Source organism: Sebastes fasciatus, chromosome 4 (genome assembly GCF_043250625.1).
Source record: "Sebastes fasciatus isolate fSebFas1 chromosome 4, fSebFas1.pri, whole genome shotgun sequence".
NCBI lineage: Eukaryota > Metazoa > Chordata > Actinopteri > Perciformes > Sebastidae > Sebastes > Sebastes fasciatus.
The window spans coordinates 21,892,341-21,914,391 of record NC_133798.1 but is presented as its reverse complement, the minus strand read 5'-3'; the positions used below and the strand labels follow the sequence as shown (position 1 = coordinate 21,914,391).

General features: G+C 41.1%; 1 protein-coding gene across 8 annotated transcripts in view; it reads right to left on the bottom strand.

Annotated features, from left to right (window-relative positions):
- Nucleotides 1-22,051, bottom strand: part of megf11 (multiple EGF-like-domains 11) — a 91,400-nt gene that overhangs the window by 54,023 nt on the left and 15,326 nt on the right. For 4 of the 8 annotated variants that reach the window (XM_074632796.1, XM_074632804.1, XM_074632797.1 and 1 more), the window contains exons 2-7: nucleotides 18,063-18,206; nucleotides 15,544-15,658; nucleotides 13,015-13,116; nucleotides 12,507-12,607; nucleotides 8,140-8,232; nucleotides 7,956-7,976 (exon numbers count right to left, since the gene is read on the bottom strand). In XM_074632796.1, coding sequence (XP_074488897.1) covers nucleotides 7,956-7,976; nucleotides 8,140-8,232; nucleotides 12,507-12,607; nucleotides 13,015-13,116; nucleotides 15,544-15,650 — 424 coding nt within the window. In that variant the 5' untranslated portion in view covers nucleotides 15,651-15,658; nucleotides 18,063-18,206. The remainder of the gene's footprint in view (nucleotides 1-7,955; nucleotides 7,977-8,139; nucleotides 8,233-12,506; nucleotides 12,608-13,014; nucleotides 13,117-15,543; nucleotides 15,659-18,062; nucleotides 18,207-22,051) is intronic. The other 4 variants (XM_074632798.1, XM_074632799.1, XM_074632803.1 and 1 more) reach the window with 2 other exon arrangements.

The following is a 22,051-nucleotide window of genomic DNA, read 5'->3' as shown; positions in this document are numbered from 1 at the left end:
GAGACATGCGAGTAAAGATCTGAGAGGCATGCTGTCCGAGCCACATCTTGAAACATCTCTGTCAGAGTCTCAGAGGTAGCATCCACACAGATCAATCTGATCTATCCAACAACCACCATCAGTGGCTGTTTATAAACTGCACATAACCAACTAAAACCAGACAGGTTTTTATGAAGTCCTCGCTAAGTTCTTAGTAACTATCAGTGGAACTATCACTAGTCAAAGAAATGTCTTGGCTAGTAAATTTTAGTGATTGGTAAATCGGTGAATAGAAGACATCTGTAGCACAGTCTAATCAAAAGCAATCGACAGTGTAAACAGGAAGTCACTGTACATCATGAGCTGTGACTGTAACGTAACAGTTTTAGGGTCAAACCTCATTTTTGTAAATCCCATAGACTTCAATGCAATTTGACGTGTTTGGATTGTAATTTTGACAAATTCGTATGCAATCATCTCTTGTAATACAAACGTTTGTTTTATACACATGTCCAATAATTATTTTGTCATCTTGCTTGAACCTGAGCGTTCGCGATACTTTAACAAATTAAGGTTGATCGCCGCCATGCCCCTTTAGTCTTCCCTGTCCAACACAGTGGCTGGATATTGCTTATCCAGACATCCATACATATTTGATTGAATCACTGTCACCAGCATCATTTAGCGATTTGAATATTCATGTATCGTATGTGCCTCAAATGTCAGTGTGAAAGCCTCAGTTAACCCACTACACAACAGCTTTTCAGAATTTTCCATTTTCTCTCATGTGACAGCGAGTTTCTTTCCCCCAAACGGAAGCGCAGCCTCGGCGATGATGCGATGCTGGTCTGGTCTATAGTTTGGAGCCGTAAAGCCCCTTGATTATAGCTTTTTAAGGACACGGCCGAGGAACATACTGGAGATCAGTGTTTTTTTATTTATTGTTGGTGCAACCAACAACACAGCATCTCTTCGGCATAGCATTATTACTATTACCAGTTTGTTTAAAGTAGAAGTTTGGAGACATGTTTCAACTTCTTCTCTTTACTATGTTGTCGTTTATGAGGGGACATAGGATTGTTTTCCCTCAAAAGGCGGCGAGGCCAAGGCTACTCTGGATGACGTATCACCGGTCTGATGTATGGCGTGTATGCTAATAAAGCTGGGATCCACCCATAAAAACATTGCTCTATAGCGCTACTAGTGGTCAATGATTCCTCAGTGTACCTTTAACTTGTGATTGTCTAGTACTGTAAGTATGACTTCGTTTTATTCATATATGCAAACCTGGAGAAATATGTTGTAATATGTGTGTTTCAGAGTTAGTACAGTAGTATTTATGCAGTTTAGAAGGGGTGGAAGATATCCGATTACGCTAACTTAACCACTATTATTATTTGGTCATTTAGTCTATTAGAATAATGATTTGAGGTGTATTGTGTTTTTTGGGAGATCAAATTTGCACCATTATTAAACAGCATTTTGATGAAGAGTCCAGTCAGGTGAATTAACCATAATCCATCATTGCCTTTAACTCTTTGTCAGTTGGTTCACTCGGTTACGTAACCATTACATCTTGCAGTTAATGGGTGTACATTTTTAATAGCAACTAATGTCTACATAGGAATTATTTTTTGTGGTGCAACCCATTTTTATTTAGTCATGCATAAGGCCGCGTTCAGTCTTTAACCCTGCGTGAAAAACAAAACTGCAGCCTCTCCCTTCACATCAATGAGGCCAATGACCTGGAGACGCAGCGGAGGTGCCAACGCAGGGTTGTCCGGCAAAAAAACTAAGCCTGGCTCAACTGTTGTCAGACTGCAACGCCTTGCCAGATGATATCGCACAGCTGTCCAAGCAAAGGTCAGCCAGGCTCAACTTCAAATAAACCAATCAAATATGCGTGAGCACATGTTAATGCCTTATTTCTACTGTTTCTAACTCGCACCTTTTGTTACCAAAGAAAAAACATTTGCTGCCATGATAACTTTCCAGAGTTGTAAAATCCTGTCTCAGATTAGAGATGTCTAATAAACCTTTGAACTCATGGATTTGTTACTCGGTACTCAACTACACACTACAACCAACCCTTACGTAGTTTTAATGTGTAACTGAACTGCCACAAAATCTCAGGTTGTTCTCACACATAGGCTGCATAGGGAGGAGGTCGGGGTGGATGGTTGGGTCGAAAACACACCAGACTTTTGCCCAGGAGACATGTGTTCGTACCTGGTGTGAAACAAGTCCAGCCAAGTCAACGTTGATATTCTTGTCATGTAACTTCCGTACTTAAGTTACGCCACTTCAAGAGGTATTTTTTTAACCCAAACCACAATCTTTTACTAAACCTAACTACGTAGTTTGTTTCCTAAACCTAAACAAGTCGATGTTTTCCTAAACTTAAGTACTTTTGCTGCCTAAACCTAACCAAGTTGTGGAGACGTAAATTTATTTTGTAAAGACTGTATGCATGTAAGGAGCGGAAAGGGACACGTGCGTCACATGGAAAACGCACAAAAAATAAGGAGTAACTTTAGTAAGATATAATTCTAACCATTGTATGATAATGTTGCAAAATCTTGGTTAAGTTTGAATCTAAGAAAAACTGGTACAACGGGCTCCAGTTCATCAGCACGATAAGGAGTAAGAAAAGAGGTGATATCTCAATGAGAATGAACTCTGTGCTGTGGAGAAATAAATAACACTGTCACATCCCTGGCAGTATATAAACTGACTGCAACACTCCCCGGGAGCCCAGTGTACTATACAAAAACAAAAGCTCTGTCAACGCAGGAGGGCTTCATGTATAAGCACACACACACACACACACACACACACAAACACACACACACACACACACACACACACACAGAGTAGTAACTGTGTTCCACGAGGCACTATAGATCGGTCCGTCTTCTGTCCCCTGGAGAAATACAGCTGCCTGGGTGCTTTGATCTATTAAAATGAATGAGGCAGGCGGCATCGACTGTTACATGCAGCAAGGAACCCCTTTCAGAGTGATACAGTTAGAACATTTATAGTTCTCCCAAAATGTCTTTTTACATGGTTGTATAATGAGGAATTCAATTGCTTTAGACTTATTTTTAAGAAAAAAGGTGACATGGAGATAAAAGTTTTTGTTGATATGGGCCGTCATCTCAAAGAAAAGTGACTTGTTGCTTTTACATTCAAAAGACACACAGACACATAAACACGCACAAATATTGAATGCTCTATCTGTAAGATTAATGAAGAGAGAAGTTTCGAGAGAAAAGTAAAGAGACGTTTGGAGTAATGTGTGAAGCCGGAGTAAATCTGTGTGTGCGTCTCTGTCCCGTTCGGTGTAATTCACAGTCTCTTGGTCTTTGACAGCGATGCATGTCAATGTCCTGCTGCTGAGGGATTGGAGAGGAACCATCTGGCTCAGATGCACTTCTGAGAATAATGTGTAAATTCTGTCGACGGGTGCCAGAGGGAGTCGTCACAAGGGTGTTTGTCAAGCCAAAATGAAGTTTACTTGCACCGTTTTGGTCTGGTTACGCCTAGTGATATATTATAAGTTTCATCACGATACGACATCACGATTCTTTGGACAACATTACGATATTTGCTGATATCACAAAGTCTGCTACGATACGATTTCATCCTGATTAAACTCAGGAGCCTGTGATCAATATCATATTTCATATATATTTAACACAATCAGTTACATTTATATCAACTCACAAAAAAGCAACTAAGATGACGATATGTATGTATGCTTTCACTTTGCATCAAATGACAGTGGATCGTTGATCATTGAATCGATATATCGATCCAGGTCGATTTATTATTACACCCTTACTTACGCTGCTGGTTGAGGCAATGTCATCTGCAATGAACTAAGCTAATGAAGCTAAAGGAAATATCTGCCATCTCTGCTCGACCCAGCCCAAATTCTTGCTTCAACATAATGAGATCAATATCTAATAAAGCCAATCACTGATAATTTAAAACCTTAAACCTGCAGTAGGCAGAATGTTTTTGGCATCATTGGGCAAAATCCCATAATAACCTTTCAGCATATTGTAATTCAAGTGCTCTGAGAGACTTCTGCACCTCCTCATGGCTCTGTTTTCGGGCTTTAAAAAATCATTTAAGATCATTTCAGAGAGAGAGCGTTCCTATTGGCTGTTCATTCAACGGAGGCAGCTGTCAATCACTCGCGAACTCCGATCAAACGGTCAAACTAGGCAGCGCTGATCAAATATGAATCAATATTCTGTTACTGTAATGCCCATTTCTCGCCTCAAATGTTTTCAGAAACCTCTTGTAGTGTACCGTTTAGCTGTAAAATGAGAAAGTTTCCTCCGGCTGGTGGGCGGTGCTTGGTATTTCTTCAACTGATCTCAACATGGCTGCCGGGTCACAAACTTTCTCATTTTACAGCTAAACAGTACACTACAAGATGTTTCTGAAAACATTTGAGGTGAGAAATAGGCATTACAGTAACAGAATATAGATTCATATTTGATCAGCGCTGCCTAGTTTGACTGTTTGATCCGAGTTTGCGAGTGATTGACAGCTGCTCAGAGACGGCAGACTCCAGCTGGGCTCTGATTGGTTGTTTTCCTCCAGTCTGTGAAATCCTGCAGATGCCATTAGGAGCACCGGAGAACACAGAGGCACATGATTTTTTTTCAGATTCCCTGTCTCATACACTACTGTCAGGATATAGAGACCGTTTTATAAAAATAACCTTTTTAATCATATTTGCTCCAATTCTACCCACTGCTGCTTTAATAATGAATAATCTTACTGTTTTAGTTGACAATTAACATAAAATAAGTAGCATATAGCCCCCCGTCTGGGGCAATATCCCATAAACAAGTATTCATAGGCCACATTCATCAATTAACTATGTGTATAGCACCCGCAGCAGTGGCTGCCTTCCCATTATAATACATTAGGGAGGAATATGTTACCTCATGGACCACGGCTGACCAACCACATTAGATTTGACTACTATTAAGTGTGATGGATTTCTTCTTAAAACACAAAGGATGCTTTGTGGTTAACAAAGCTAAACTACTCCTTGGACTTTTCAGATACTTATCTGAGTAGCATTGATTTTTACAATCTCTGCACAAGCGGGTTAACATTTCCACCACAATAAGGAAACGCAAACTCCAAGAAGGCAGAGAGGAAAAACACTAAAAGCTCCATATTTATGCATATTACGTCTCCCTCAGCACGGGGAACGTATCATTATCCGACTGAAGCATATGAAGTCAATGATAGTGCTTCATTGCACCTAATATTTTACAAGTGATGGAGGCAGTCATAGCTAAATATACCTTGTACATACAACATCTATCTTTATCATTCGCTTTATTTGAAAGCTGTTATTACTGTAGGATATAGTGACCCTGTGTGACAGACTCATCAAGGGGAATTAAATCACAACTACACAGCGACGGAGGCCAAGAGACTGCAACTTTAGAAAAAGAAACTTTTAAACCCAAGAAACTCATAAGATTCTGAAAAAACTTTGTAGTTTTCATTCAATAAACTCATAATATTCTACAAAGATTTGATTTGCTATTTCATCTCATATTGCGCTGTTCTTTTTACAGCAAAATACTATATTTGTTGCAGACTACAACTAATAATGTAAGTACTTTGGCAAAAGCTAGTACTATACTTCAGTAGACTAAAATGACTAAAGACATACTGTTCGGTCCCATAAGCAGAGCTCCATCTATCTGAATTGCCTTTGCAAAAATGTCTGCTGTCCCTGCTTTGAGTCTCATTTTTGTATTATTATTATTATTTACATGGTGAAAATCCTATTGAGAACAATGTTGTTTTTGAAGACAAACCCTACTGACAAAACAAAGTATACACAGCGGCACAGAGAAGACAAACACAGTGCATTTCAACATAAAAACAGAAGAAGGCAAAGCAGCAAGCACAACAGAGGAAAACAAACATTAGCAGGTACATGTCACCACACTGCTTTAATGCCTCGAGCTGTGAAACAGTAAAAAAAAATCAATTCAATGACATGTGATCAGAGAAACATGTTCAAGACCACGTTCCACAAACACAACACACAGGCATTAGAGGAATCACACCAACCAACAACAACAACAATTAATCATTCATCACTCTTTTGGGAAAACACAACCTCGACTCAGAGTGCTCCAAATCCACGTGTGATAGATGTAGAACGAGACAACAATTGAAAAACAAAAGTCAGCAGCAAACATCCTGTTTTGCTGTTTTATCTGTGGTCCACATCTAGCAGTGTGTCCTTGAGATGAGTCTAAGACACCGCAGGACTCCAGGCAGGTCACAGGGCAGGCCTGGTCTCAGTGGGACCGTTGCCTCAGGCGGGGGAAGAGGATGAAATGGTTTATGGCTACAGCAGGTGGACACCAGCGGGCGAAAAAAACAAGAGATCTCTCTCCAGCCAACACAACTTACTGAATCTCTCCCACCTTATCGCCTTCTCTTTTCTGGCCACAGACAGTCAGACTCTTTATTTTCACCACCTGACCCATATACAAAACTGCTTCCTGGCGGGTGCTGCTCTAGAAACAAGGTCCAAGCCTTTGATGCGGCTCCAGATCACTGGCTGAAAGGCTGTCACTTCAACTTTAGGCCGCTCAGCATCCCACGGCAGCTCCTCGTCTCCAAAGCCTGGGCAACACACTTTTCATCACATTCACACGTCCTCCGTCACCTGATCGGCTCTTTCTGCCCTCTCGACTTTTATGCGAACACAAATACCTTGACTCAAATATAATAGCGGTAAAATAAACACCAAATAAAGCATGGGATTAATTGTGTTGGAACTGAATAAATGTTAATGTGTGTTTTTCAGCCCATGTGAGCCATAATATGACGGCTGCATCCACTTCACACGAGGACTACTAAAGCGCACCTACCTGAGCTGGGTGAAAGTAAAATTTACCGTGAAAGACAAAAAAACATGCTGAACCATTTACATGAAGGAAAAAGAGGGCAGATTTAATTTAAAAATTGGCACGCATTCCTCATTTCTACAGATGAAAGCTCGTAAATGAAAAAGCCTGGAATCATGCCTGGTATGGAAATCTAAAGTTATGAATAATGCCTCTGTCTCAATCATCAAGTCTGTTTTAATAAGGTGGATTAGCCCAGCACCTGCAGGCTGAAAGGCACACACGGCTGCACTGCTAACCAGCCCAAGAGTGGGACAAGAGTCCCGGGGGGGGCCCTGAACCACACATACTCCCCATTGGACCCTCACCAGTCTGCAGGAGTGAGCAGCAGCAAACAGCTCAGGCTTGTCATCTACGCTCATGAATCCACCTCCGATGGGGCGGCAGCGCAGCGAGAGCGGCTGATTTACACACGGTTGCTAATCAGGGAATGGCTCTCTTGCTAATGAAAACTCATAGATCTATACAATAACAGTACTGATATGATTTTAGCTCCCATTACTCATTCCTAAATATGCAATAACGGCTAAATGCCACCGGGAGCAGACAGCTGAAGTTAAGAATTTGGGGTCAGAAATGTTGACTGCTATCTCTGTGCTGACCTGGGAATAGCAGCCTCCTCTTTGCACATTCACTATCTCTCTGCGGACATAAATATCACAAAAGGAGTAAATAGATTCTCTCCTCCCGCCTGGCCTCGGTGACGCTCCAGCATTTAGCTGATTGCAGGATGGATATGCCCACCCTCCCATCCCACACAGAGAGCAGCTCTGGGAGCCGGGAGGAAACCCCGGTAAACAGAGAGGCCAGCACAATGGTTCGTTTCAGCTTGGCATTGATTCATCATTCAACTGAACAAGTCACAGGCACCAGTCTAATCATGATTAAGACCATAACAGAGAGCTCGGTAGACACAAGGGGGGGATGCAACCATCCATCCATCCGCTATATTCATCAAGCAAATCACTTCCACTTCCAGCAAATGAGAATGAATTCATTGTGACTTACCTGTTCCATTGGCTGTGTTTGCTAAGAAGAGAGCATACAAAGCTGAGCAGCTTTGAGATAGACGCACATTGAGGCAAAACAGTTGAAGGGTTCACAGTAAATACTTATGGACTAACTGGCTGTGAACGCCATTTAGGAATAAATGAGTCTAAGTGTCTAATTGTGGGTTTAGAAGTGCACTCACCACTAGAGCAGTCCAGTCCGCCCCATCCAGGCTCACACTGGCATGTATCAGGAGACACACAGCGGCCGTGGACACAATCCTCTGTACACAGAGCTGAGACACACAGACACGTTCCCTCATCAGTATAATTGAGTTAACACACACACATAAGCAGAGTGTAAAACATCATTAAACCACCAATAAACAGCATAATGAAAACCACCAAGATAACAGCTGAAAGAAAATGGGCCATAAAATTGAACACTCAATATCTCCCTAATACCATCAGGGGACTAAATCTCAGCCATGGCACTCATATTCAACATCCATCTCCACTACTTGACGCTGGGCTAAATGATTTCTTAGGAGATTGAGTCCTTGGTTAACATCTCTGTTTATCACGTAGCTTTACTTTCCACAACGAGCCGTTATCAGTAGGCTGAGCCGTGAAGGAACACGCTGTAAATCCCCTCTAATTTGATCAGCCAGCGCTTTGTCATATAGTGATGCTTTAATGTAGCAGGTCCAGGCACCTCGGTGTTTACTAAGTGTGCAGTTTTCTTGATCATTCATATTGAGCAACACGGCACCCGATTGATTGGGTCGGCATTAGTATTCCTGGGAGCGTGCTCGCAAGAGTTGGAGGTTTGGTTCAGCTGGATAATAAAGCGACCGAAATGGAGGGGTTATTTTGCCACAGTGCCAGTTTTCTGAGTTAAGCCAAGAAAGAAAAGTATCACAAAAATAGGCACTTAGCATGAATAAATCTGTGGCAGCCAAGGTCATCTGGCCAGCAGGGTTAAGACAGACAGGCTCTTATCTGAGGAATGAGACAGTCAGGCCACTACGACGAGAGAGAAACCCTGCCTGATGGGAATCAGCAGTCCAGTAACACGGCCTGTGGACGGATGATACACAATCCAAGGGCAGCAGAACAGACAGACCATCTCCTTAACTGATCAGACCTCATCCAACATCCAAGTTCTGCTTCTTTTCTTCTATATTTTTTATTGTTTTATGATCAAAAAGGGCAGCAGGAAAGCATCTGTGAGGTTTTTTTTTAAACAACATACGCCCTGGGGCGCTTCTGCAGTTCTGTGTGCAACACTACGGCGCTCATCCTGCAGGCAGAGAGGTCAGTAGAGAGCTGGCTGCAGGCCTGAACACTGCTACTATAGATTATCACTCAATCAGGCTTCGATTAGGATCCACCGCCAGCGGGAGAGATGCAGCGGGAGAGGAGAAAGAGGAGTGAATCCCAAACACCCACGAGCCGGTACTAATCGCAGAAATGCTCCCAAGGCAAAAACGGTAAACCAGAGATTGAAAGATAATTTCTGAGCATCAGAACTCTGGCAGGAAACTGTCTAATTACAGTAAGCCAGCGAAAAAAAAACGGGAAGAAGAGCTCGAAACATTTTGTGCTGACGAAGGTGTGAGATCGACTACCTGTAATCAATGAGTCCACAGTTTGCAGAGTACTCAAAGAGAGGAGGAGACAAATTCAATGTCACCACGATGAGTTGATTTCGTTTACTTTCAATCAGCAAATTCTGATCAGCGAGAACAGGGAAATGCAAATGTGTCACATCCTTTATATATAAAAAAGAAATATGGAAATGAAGTTTTGAATATGGGGGAAAGGATAAAGCGCACCCTTCTCCTGAGATCTGAACCGGTGTTCTGAAGGGATGGCATAATAAAGTAGGAGGAGGTAGGTCTTTCATTTTAATTGAAATTCATGAATCACTCTGCTTAACTCATGTCTAAGGAATCTGTTGGAAAATTGAGTCTTTCATCTAGATAAAAGGCTAATCTAACTCATTATGCAGAGGTGTTATCAGAACAGGGAACAATGGAGCTAATTGGTGATTGTCATTCACTGTTAATAAATTCTATATTTCTGCCCAGTCCAAATGCAATCTTTAAAATGCCTGATAAAATAGATATTTTAGTCTCCACTCTAAGTGCCTTATTTTCACTGTTTTTGGAGAGGTTTTCTGCAGTCGGGAAAAAAAAAAAATCAGTCCAAGTCTGTGTTTGTGATTTTTTGTAGTAGTGGTGTTTTGTAGTAATGAAAATGAAGTGAACAAAATGTGGAACATTATGATGGATAAATCAATCTGAGAGATATGCCCACAGAACATATCAAACAACTCCCTCCAAAGCTTCTTCCACGTGTCTCTATCTAGCACAGAGATGATTCATTTTAAAACTGTGTCTTTGAAGCATTAAAAAAAATGCAACAAAGCCCAAAAAAAATGAAAAATGAAATCAAAGGCACAGAATCCCTTTCTGGAGCAAAATCTCATCATCTTCTCGATCATCAAAACCCAAAATGTGAAACGTGTTAGCGTACTGCCGCCTGAAACTTTATCAGAACCTCAACTAATTCTGTCGCCAAAATCATTTTTAGAAGAAATTACACTGCATCGCTGGACGGGCGAGAGTCATGCAGGAGTCATCTGACCTAAATGCTCTGCAGAAAGAGGGACTCATAACCCCGCAGAGCCCGTCAGCCTCGGAAGATATTACGAGCTGTTGTCATTAGCGAGTTCCCCTCATGCACAGCTGTAATAATCATGCTTATTAGGGGGGAAATGAGTTCCTCACATCCTCTACATAGGCTAGCTGCAGATTAAGGTAATGACTTACGACAGATCAAAGGTCACAGAGTTAATAAAGACCTCTGGTCCAAAACTTCAAGCTCTAATTAACGAGAAGCAGATCAAAGTTCAGATGATCGTGGGGAGCTTTGAGAAAATTAGACAATTACTTCCGAAAGACAGAGTGAAGCAAAACAACAAACTAAATAAAAAGCGTCCTTAATGATAACGTTGGTGATTATAGTGTCAGAAGTATTCTCCTTTTGTGTGTTTGTGTGATAATGTTGGTTCATTCAAGGTCTTCACATCCCCAGATTCATTAAGCTTCCTCTCATTGGAGCTAAGTGTTGATGTGGTGCCATATGACAAGGAAAAAACAAGCAGGATTAAATAGGCAAACACTTTTGAAGCATTTTCGGACTTCTAATGAAATAGACTCCATGAAGAAAGCTACAGTAAACTAACAATACACAAGAGGGATGGGGGTATTCTACATGCAGTAAACAACAAAGTGTCCTGAAATAGACGACTTGAGTTAATTTTGGGTCGATTTACTCTACAATTCCCTCTTTTGTCACCGCATGCAAAACAGCTCGGGGAGTACAAATCTCTTAATCCTGGTAGTGAGAGCGCTAGGATTAAAAGGGGTGGAACAGTTTGCAAAGGCAGCAGAAAGCGAAACTGCCCTCTCGGCCCCTATCAACTCCCCACTTCACCTGAAAGAGGGTTACAAAGGGCAGCTGCTTTCACTCTCAGCCTGACACACTATCAAAATAAAACCTTTTTGTTCATACAGTGAAAAGGCCAGATTTGAGAGAGGTACCGCCACGGTTTGTAGTTAACACCCTGAAAACACTGTTAATGAACAAATAGCTCCATTGTCAGTCAAATGGTTAATGAATACATTATTGATCAAGCTGCGCCTCCCTTCCTCAAGACCCCCAGATAATCACACCAGCTCTTATTCTTTGTTGGCCGGCTTCCCGGTGCTTTGCTGCCCCGAGGCTAGTAAAGCCTAGACAAGGACAAGCTCAGCTGTGGTCAAAGAGCATACCCGCACGGCTGCAGTCACTTTATCCTCATGTTGCAAAAAGAATCTAGGAAAATATTAAAGTGCGATGATTCTAATCTTATTTAAAGGGAATAAAACATTAGGTAAGGCGAGGATATCAAAAACGTAACTCTCAGAAGCTATATGTTCTGTCTTTATTTGGCCAACATGCAAAATTATTCAGTTTGATGTCTGTGAATAAAAATAGAAATCAATGACCATTAATGAAGCTATAAAAACGACTGGGAAGGGTTGTTATCAGCACATTGCTACAGTCCAATTTTCACGGCTTCTGCTCCTTTTTATGTTATTGAATTCCGGTGTGGTTTTATGGCGGGTGCTATACCTACTCAGTCTGTAACCAGGACCCTCTTGGCTCGTTAATTTTTCTCATTGTTATACAACTTCAATTACTGGAAGGGTAAAGAGGAGAGCAGTCTACTGTGCCCACATGTTAAATCATGCTCAATCACCTTAAACTGAGTAAATGCACATGGATGGTGGCATGCTAACAGAGGAGGTGGTGGCGGCGTGTTATTGGGTGTTCATGATAAAGAGGATCAGACCGGAGTGGGGGCGTCAGAGGCGGGGGGCCGGCGGCGGCGAGCTTTATCTGCAAGCCACCCACAGTAACGATCAATCCTAATATTTACTCCTGCTCTCTAAATGTCTAGCAGGCATAACCTGAAATGTCATCATTGAGGACAAAGGACATGAAAAAGGATACTCACGAACACATAAGTCCCCGCTCTCAAAGTAACCGGGGCAACACTGCGAGCGGCGCCTATACATGGTCCTTACTCCCCGCCGGTAAGCCGTCTTATAGCTGATCCTGGAAAAACAGACACACCGAGACAGCAGCGTGATGTAAAGAGTGACCCTTTCTGTAGGGCAGGAGAACATATTGAAGGTAAAAGTAAGCTGTACTACGATTTTCTTGTTATTGGCAACTTTTTAAAGTACAAAGAATCTTGTGTAAAACACCTGCTACATAAAAGTCAGTATTTGGGAGGTGACTCTGTGTACTTATTTAGTTGGATGCCCACTATTAACCTTAATGGAAGTAATTAAAACATTTACTGTGAGATGATTAGAGTCAGAGGCATCATGGCTCTGAGCACTTCACTGTCAGACACATTAACAAGGACGTTTGTTGTGGCCTTCACTGACTTGGCTCTGATTTTGGGGCACAGTAAAGGGCGAGTCATTAAACAACTAAGGAGGCTCCTCCAAACGTACCTGTGCCGCGTGCATTTAAACCAGTTGAGGATGTCTGTGCATCTGGTGTAGTAGATCTGGTCGAATGGGTGAGCGTAGGACTCCTGGACAGTCACAGCGTAGCTAGAAGACAGAAACGTAAAGACACCAGTCCTAGGAAGAAGTACTAAGATAGTTTAATTTGACTACTTCCATTTTATGCTACTTTATACTTCAGCTCCATTACAGTTCAGAGTGAAATATTGTACTTTTTGCTCCACTACATTTATCTATCAGCTATATTTACTAGTAAGTTTTCAGATTCAGATTTTACATTAAATTATAATTACCAGTCAAGTTGCAGTTTACGTCTGTAAATTTCATCGCTTCATCACTTTATTGTATTAGGCATTCGGTTGAAATTGTCATAATTAACATTAATTCTTGAGCTATGGCCAAAAACGTGTTTTGTGAGGTCATAGTGACCTTGACCTATGACCTCCAAAGACTAATCAGTTCATCCTAGAGTCCAAGTGGACATTTGTACTAAATTTGAAGAAATTAAGAAATTTGAATAAAAAAACATAAAAAGCATGATGAGCTTCTAAAATACAATTAATTGTTAAACATTAATCCAGTTGTTCCCAACCTTTTTTGGCTTGTGGCTGTTTAAAAGAAGAAATAGTGTTTAGTATGGGCCCCTTGTCATGTTTCAGATGTTTATTAGTTGTTAGCAGTTCAACCAAAGAGACATTTCCCCTCTAAACGTCTCAGATGGTTTCACTTAAATAATTGTTTGAGGCCCAAAGAAGTAAAAGTATAAAATATTTCACAAAGATTAGAGAATATTACAAAAAAAATAAATAATACAAATTTGTGTATTAGAATTTTGTTTTTATTCTTCTGTTCTACCCCATTGATCATCTCAAAACTCCTCTGATTTGTTTGTTTGCAGCAGGCCGACCCCTGGGTTAGGAACCGCTGGACTGAACTACTAAAAACTGTATATAAAGTAGTTAAAACGAGCTCAACCTCGACCAGCAGTAACTATAACAGTAAAATTCTGCTTACACAGTAGGGCTGCACGATCATGGCCAAAATGATAATCCCAACTATTTTGATCAATACTGAGATCACGATTATTTATCATAATTATTCATTGATTTTAAGGACAAAATACGTTTTTTATTGCACTTTCACATTTAAATAGCATTGCACTGCTTTCACTTCCATGTTGTGCCACATTCCTGCTAATGTACAACATCTTTGCATAAAAATAAGACTTAAAATAAGGCTCTTCTTCACCTGAATTCAGTGCATTACAGTGAAAACGAGTAATATACAGTACTCTTCTACTCTGGACTGCAGCTGCAACCCTATCCCGCATTCAGGAAAGTTTGTCACAGGCTGCCGCTCCCCAAAAGTGAAGCCAAAACATCTCTATCGCCAGCTGGTGGCTGGCTGTTACTTTAAGAAGCGCTTGATTTGATATGTGGCGGAGTTTTCTATGAGCGCAGCACTGATTTTAAACGGCAATATTGCAGTCGATCATGTTCATTTAATTGTGGGAGGCCAAAATTGTCATCGAGATTAATTTTCAATAAATTGTGCAGCCCTATTACACATGGATATATCAGTATTATAAATCTAATGATCCAATATAATATATAATAATATATCAGTCAGGGGAGCCATTTTTCTGCAGAGCAAGTACATTTCATTTTTACTTTAAGCACATTTTGCTGATAATACTTAAGTACCTTTATTGAAGGGCGATCTGCACGTTGTTGTACTGGTACTTCTGCTTTGATAAAGGGTCTGAATATTTATTCCATCAGTGGAAGACACTGCTGCAATCATAGTAAGCGTTGCTGGGAACATACAGTAGATTTTCATGCTCCTTGGAGAGGTTTGAAAAAACAATAACAGCACACAGGTCCTGTCAATGGATACAGTCCCAGTGAGAGTACTACAATAACTTTGATATGCAAAGAAAGAGACTTGAAAGGAGCTTTTAGGTGATTCATGTTAGTGATATATGCAGCCGGAGGCAGTCTGAGGATATTGCAGGACCTCAAAGCTACGAACACAGCCCACTTAGGGAATTCATTTCGATGCCAACAAGGTGGAACCGTGATCCCTAAGTACACTCACCTTGGTCAGGCAATAATTCAGATAATATATCTTCACAGCTTTCTTTCCTCCCCTTTGTATCGAGGACAGAAATTATTCCTGCTTATTTCTCATAAGTGACACTGCCCAGCACAACTAATAATTATTCAGGCTCTATGGCTGCTGTGATTGATTGGGATGAGAGTACACTGATCAATTTGCCTGCGTATTTCATTTGAAGCTGCAACTCCTCCCATCTCTCAGAGCTTGGCGACATGAGCTGTGTGGGATCGATATACTGCTGTATAGATCTGGAAATAGATCTGGAACTTTAGTTAAGAGCGTTTGTAGACGGCGTATTGAAAAAGTCCTGGAAGATGGCGCTGCTTAACTACAGCAAATTCTCTTTTAAATCTAAAATTCAATGTTTTGTGTTAAACACATAATAATAATGCTCACCTCTCCCAGTGGCTGCAGACATTGGGGTCATCCGGGTTCAGACTCCATACATTAGTGGTCAAGCCCAGAACAAGCAGCAGGGCCGGCAGGGCAACAGATGACCCCATTCTTCACTCTGAGACGGGGACAGGGTAGAAAAACAGATTGTTGTACTTTTACTGTAACTTGGACCAGTTCACATATTGGTCTTTCAAATGAGAACATATTTGTACTGGGCAGTGGTACATCTCCAGTAATCTAATCACCTTTGCAGTAGTTTTTGAGATAAGATTATCAAAACACGTGCCTGTGCTTGTTAAATGGAGCAGTTTGACATTTTTGGAAATACACTTATTTGCTTTCTTGAGAGTAAGATGAAAAGATAGATACCACTGTCATATCTGTACGGTGAATATGAAGCTACAGACAGCAGCCGGTTAGCTTTAGCAGAAAGACTGGAAACAAGTGGAAACAGCTAGCCCTGCTCTGTGCAAAGGTAACAAAGCCCTTCTAAGGCTCAGTAATTAGCTCATTGACATCATACATTGTTTGTTAAAATGTACAAAAAACAGTGTCAAAACAACAAGTTGTGTGTTGAACGATAAAAATTGTTAGGCAATTAATTAGTGAGCTTCACCGTGTGTTCAGAAAGAATGTCAAATTTTAGAGGCAGCACAACTTCTCAAACATGAAGCGATGCAAGCGGGGGCCAATTTGCCCGAGGCACGCGAGGGAGTGCCAACTGGCACAAGGTGCGACCGTGTGAGTTGAAATTTGCACTTCTCCTGAGGCTTCATAAAAGTACAGGGATGAAACAAAAAAATAAGAAAGAGGACAATAACAGAAAGAACCTGAGTTCCTGATGAACGATTTTGAAAAAAATATCTAATTGCGATTATTTTGACTGATATTGCAGTTGCGATGATGATTTGCGATATTAGAGGGAACGATCATTTTTACATAATTATTCCCATTTTCATTGAAAAGCATATTAAAATAATTTTGAATGGAATTTTGTGGGGATCTGTACCAAACAAAGATGTTTTTCTTAAATCTGTAGAATATGATGTGTAGACCAGGACATCTCTGCAGCACCACAATATTTAATTTAAAATGGCATATTGACACACATTTCACCTTGAACAAATATTGCGATTTCCTCCTCATCCTGCAATTTGAAAATTGCAGTAGACCATATTGTGATTTTGATAAAACTTTGATTAACTGTGCAGTCCTACTGTAGATAAACATGCACACAGTTGGTGCATACGGTACCTTGCTAGCTAGCTTATGGCTTACGTCTGTACAACACGCCCTCCTTTGACTCAAACTCAAACTGTAAGCCTTTTGGTTGAAGAGCTATTCCTGATTCATTTTGGCCATTTTATTTTAGGTGTTTTTTTCCAATAAGGGCTAGGGCTCTCAGGGCCTTAGGATGGTTACAATAGATGCCTGTGCTTGTTTCATATTTGCTCCTGTGCTTTTCTCCTTCAGTAAGACCTTCAAAAAGCACATGTGCTCTGCTCTGTGAGCGGCTGCAGAGATGAAACCTCCCTGTGACAGTGACAGAGATGCTGATTTGTTTAGACCAGCAGGTTATTTCATTAGACCTATAGGCAGAGGAAGAGTGCATATGATCAACGGGCATGACAGTGATGGATTCGCCACACGAGCAGGTCTTACCTTAGCACATCGCTACCGAAGATAAAGGATGTGTGACACAGGTATGACTGACACACAACATGTCTCATGCTTAAGGTTAAAGCCTGGATGGCAACAGCAGTAACAGCATAACTGTGTCTTATATATGATGATGCGTTTCGGGACGCTGAACATGATGTGGCCTCTTGAGAAAAGAAAACTCACACATCTTTGTATTATAAACAACAAACACATGAGAATAAATACAAGGAAACCGACTCCTAACTAGTTTGTTTGTATGGCTGTGATCATACGTGATGGTGTGTTTGCATGTATAAATTAGGCTGTGTGTGCCCTGTATGTGCTTCTCTGTGTTATAGGGGATGTGTTCAATATTTCTGAGTGACTGTATCCAATAACACCGGCATTCACATGTTCAGCTAATCTTCTGCATTGATAGCCGCATGTAGTTCACTCACATGTGAAAGAAAATCAATCAGACCTCCACTTCCTCTAAGTAGCAGTTCATCTGAACAGGCAGAGGTTAAATTCATGTTCATTTCCTTAACAGGATGATTAATCAAGATGCATACATGTTAAAGGGCTTCAGCTGCTTTTTATATTCATTCTCTGAAACAATCCTGTTAAATACTACAGGGACCCTGCTTGATTGACCAGAACGCTTTTATTCCTCCTGTGATTAGACCACCACCATCAGTCATTTCTCCGAACGGCTCTGGACAAGTGGAAATACCTCATAACTTGTCATGTCTCATTTCGCAAACCTCACAGTCAAAAGCCTGCGGCGGGAGGCAGAGAGGTGATAAAATTAGGATTATCCTGAATATGTGGCAAGGTAGCCGGTACAAGCAGCCAGAGGCACGTGGCCTTAAACTCACCTAATCCTACGGCCTTGTGGACCCTGGGTGTTTTTTGTTTCTTTCTTGTGGATGCTGAGGGGGCTCTGGAAGCACAAAGTGACAGAAGTGCCGCTGTGCCCAGACACACACGCTCACTGGGAGAGGTGATGACAGGTCGCAGATCTGTGGGAGAGAAGAAAAATAATGAGCTTATGATGACACACAGAAGACACATGCTTGCTTCCTTGCTTGCTCTCACACGCATGCGCGCACGCAAACTCATACATTTCTTATGGGATCAAGAATCTCAATAAGGATAGAGTTCACAAAAGCTGCTCTTGAAAGGCCAATTTACTCTGCGCAGCCTCCACATCCGACCACACAGTTTTTATTCCACTTTCCAGTGTCCCTCCTACCTGGTATCCACAGACGCACTAAGTAACCCACAGGAATAAAAGCCTACATTAATTCAAGAGGGTCTAATACACTGAACTCTGTTCACACTTCAAACACTACAAGTGGCTTGTCCACAATGTGACGAGATGGCGTTATGTGTGCTCATTAACGAAGCCTACACGAGGATGATAATGCAGACATGAACAGAACATTGATGTGTTTATCATCTTGCTCACTACGCCGCTCTATAATGGTTCCTCCAGAAGGTCAGAGGGTGGGTTTGAGATTCTTCTGCCCTTCATGTGCTGTGAATTCTGAATTAAAATGTAAACATAAGCACGACAACATAATATGGCTGTTTTTGTTCTGGGCTAAATAAATAATTCAACATTTTTTCTTTGGTAAACGGTTGCTAAGGCCCAGCTGGGTGGACATTGAGTCAGAAGACTGATCATTTAGAGATCTCTGTTTGGTAATCAGAGCTGAATTTAAATTAGCCCGTCTACTGAGGCACCATCAAATAGCTGGCTAACAAATACACCTTTAACACAACAAGCACAAATATATCAATAAAATAACTCATTTGGATAAATGGATGAAGTTTAGAAGATTTGATAAAAAGCCCATACCTAATGTAATATTTGTGTCTCCACTTTCTCTCAACAGAAGCCATAGTAAGTTTTTGTATTTTGCTTCTGCTCAATTGTGGTAATATATATGCTTCATAATAAAATATACATTTTTAGCAGTTCTCTAATTCTAAGGATGCAACAAAGCGATTAATTTAGTTTAATTTAGGACCCTTCAGAGTTGTACGACGGCTTATTAGGGCCATTGTAGGTAAAAATAAATAAATAAAAGAGTCGAGGGAAGGGGTAATATTCAGAGAAAAAAATTTAGATATTCTCTGAGATTATGAAGTCATAAATTTGCGGGGGGAAAAACTCAGAAATTCTCTGAGATTAAAGTCACAAATTTACAAGGAAAAAAAAGGAATATTCTCTGAGATTATAAAGTCATAAATTTGCGGTGAAAAAAACGTGGATATTCTCTGAGATAAAGGTGGTAAATTTGAGGAAAAAAGTCAAAAATGTATGAGAAATGTTTTTTATAATCACTGAGATTATAAAATCATAAATTTGCGAGAAAAAACTCAGAAATTTTCTGTGATTAAAATCACAAATGTAGCCGCCGTCTGAATTTCACTGAACTAGTGTTCTAATGGTAAGTATGGGCTCTGAGCGAGCCGAAGGTCCTGAAAGATACATATACGTGTTTTCTTTCATGTTCTTTCTGTGTTCTTTTATGAAGATAAATACTAATGTAAAATGAATTCATATATTTTGCACTCGGCAGCTCACTTTACCGTCGTGTTTAAAGGTGGCACCTGTGGTGTGATGAGGTTGATACAACCGTAATTTTGTGACTTTAATCCCCGAGAATTTCTGAGTTTTTTCTCGCAAATTTTGGACTTTATCCAAGTTTTTTCTCGTTATTTATATACCTCCGCGCCGGCAGTTTTTGGATTGTCCGTCCATCCGTAGCATTCTCGTGAACGCAATATCAGGAACGCCAGGAGGGAATTTCCTCAAATTTGCCACAAACGTCCACCTGGACTCAAGAATGAACCGATAGAATTTGGTGGTCAAAGGTCAAGGTCACTTTGACCTCACAAAAAAATGTTTTGCCAATAAATCAAGAATTCATAAACCTATTATGACAATTTCACACAAATTGTCTAATAGGATAAAATGAAGTGATGACATTTTGGACAGACATGGATGTGAACTGCAACTTGACTGGTTGGCGGAGACCATAAGTCTAGTTCTTACCTACAATGGCACTAATACGCCGTTGATTTGCCTATGACCTGATGCATTATTTGTTTTTAGCAAACAGGAATTATTTTGCCTGCTGCATTTATTTCTTGATCCACCATAATCTGAGAGCACCATGCAGGCAGCACACGTGTTTATTGTCTAACGTCATCAAAAAGAGTGCAGTTGCAAAATCTGATATAAAATCAAATCTTCTGTTCTGGTTGTGACTGTTATTATTGTTATCACACTGAGATGCCATGTCCAATCTTACCCAGTTAGATCTATCTCCACTGAGTTATTTGTGTGCAGCACAGCATCTGTCTGTATATATGTGGAAACTTTTCATCAATGGCCGATGTCCCGCAAGGAATACAAAAGGCCTCAGTAAGTAAGAAGCGCAGCATATGTCAGTAGAACAGACTGGTGACTTTAAAAAACTGAATGTCAAGGACAAAAACTCACTGATATTTTGTCATACCCGAACAGATCCCTGCTGTGTCCTTTAACATGGATTTTAACATTTGAATGTTTAAAAAAAAAAGACACACTTTTAATAACGGTAGGTCGAAGTGAGCTTCTGTTCATTGTTGATTATGCATACAGCAAGTGTGAACAGAGATCACCGCATGAGACAGACAAGTCGGATCAATATGACACATTTCACTTGGGGCTCTCCTGTACGCCTCCTCTCCTCCCTGTATCTGCCGACATCCACAAAAACAGTTTGTTTCTGTTTTGACTTCAAACATGTTCACTTCACACCGAACTAAATGTTCTCCAGAGACCTTATTCCCCCCTAAATGAATTTCTCTCCTGTTCCTCACCACTTTGATTACTGAGACTGTGAAACCCTCTCAATCGCTGAGCTGCTGCATCTGATCCCGCTGACAAACTGCTGAAATAGCAACACCTTTTAGGCTCCTGATGGAGACACACGTGCAAAGTACATGAGGCGGGGTATACTGTTAAGGTGTATGTAGTGTTCGTGAGAGTAAGGACTATGTGAGAATAATCTTGACACGGACACCCGCGGTTAACACCTGCCTGCAGAAACATTGACAGTGATGAGCCTGAGTCACCTATGTTCCCAGCACTGCCTACCAGCAGAGACATCTGCATGATTAAAGCCATGTGTCTTCAGCGTGTGACTTATTAAAGTGCAATGCAATTAAGCACCCCGTCCCCTGGCTGACCAGCACCTGCACTCTTCCATGAATGATGCTCAGCAGGCATGACTGACTGGCACAAGTCAGAAACTCACCTCCCATCTATGGATCCCAGCTGCTCCTGAGGCTCATCTTAGCGCTCCATGTGCTCATTTATCACAATGCTCAGTTTCATCTTGCTTGTGTTAATTTACATCTACATAATGGAAATCAGTCAACGGAAACATTGCTGGGTAGTGCAATCTTTGTCTGGAACAGCAGAGAGAATGCCTGATCAGTTGTGGGCTCCTGCGTGCAACATGTCTTTGCACGATCAGCCTATTATCCCTCCTCTAGATTCAAGCGGACGGCTCATATACAATTTTTATGAGAATTCTCCCGGCCACTCTGTTTTGTAATCACTACTGAAGGATTCCTGGAGCAACCTAATTTGGAGTGATCTAAAGGTTACAGGTGTAACCGCGCAGCGCAGAGTGCCAATGAGATAAGCCTCACTGCTGGCCGTCCCTGTCTGCATGCTGCTGGGGGCTGCGAGTCATTAAGAGTCAGGCCTCATTAGAGAGGCCATGGTGTGGCGCATCATAGACACCGCTTCCCCTGGCTTCAGCCACACACCTGAGTGTCTGATGTGTTAGAGGCCAGTAGG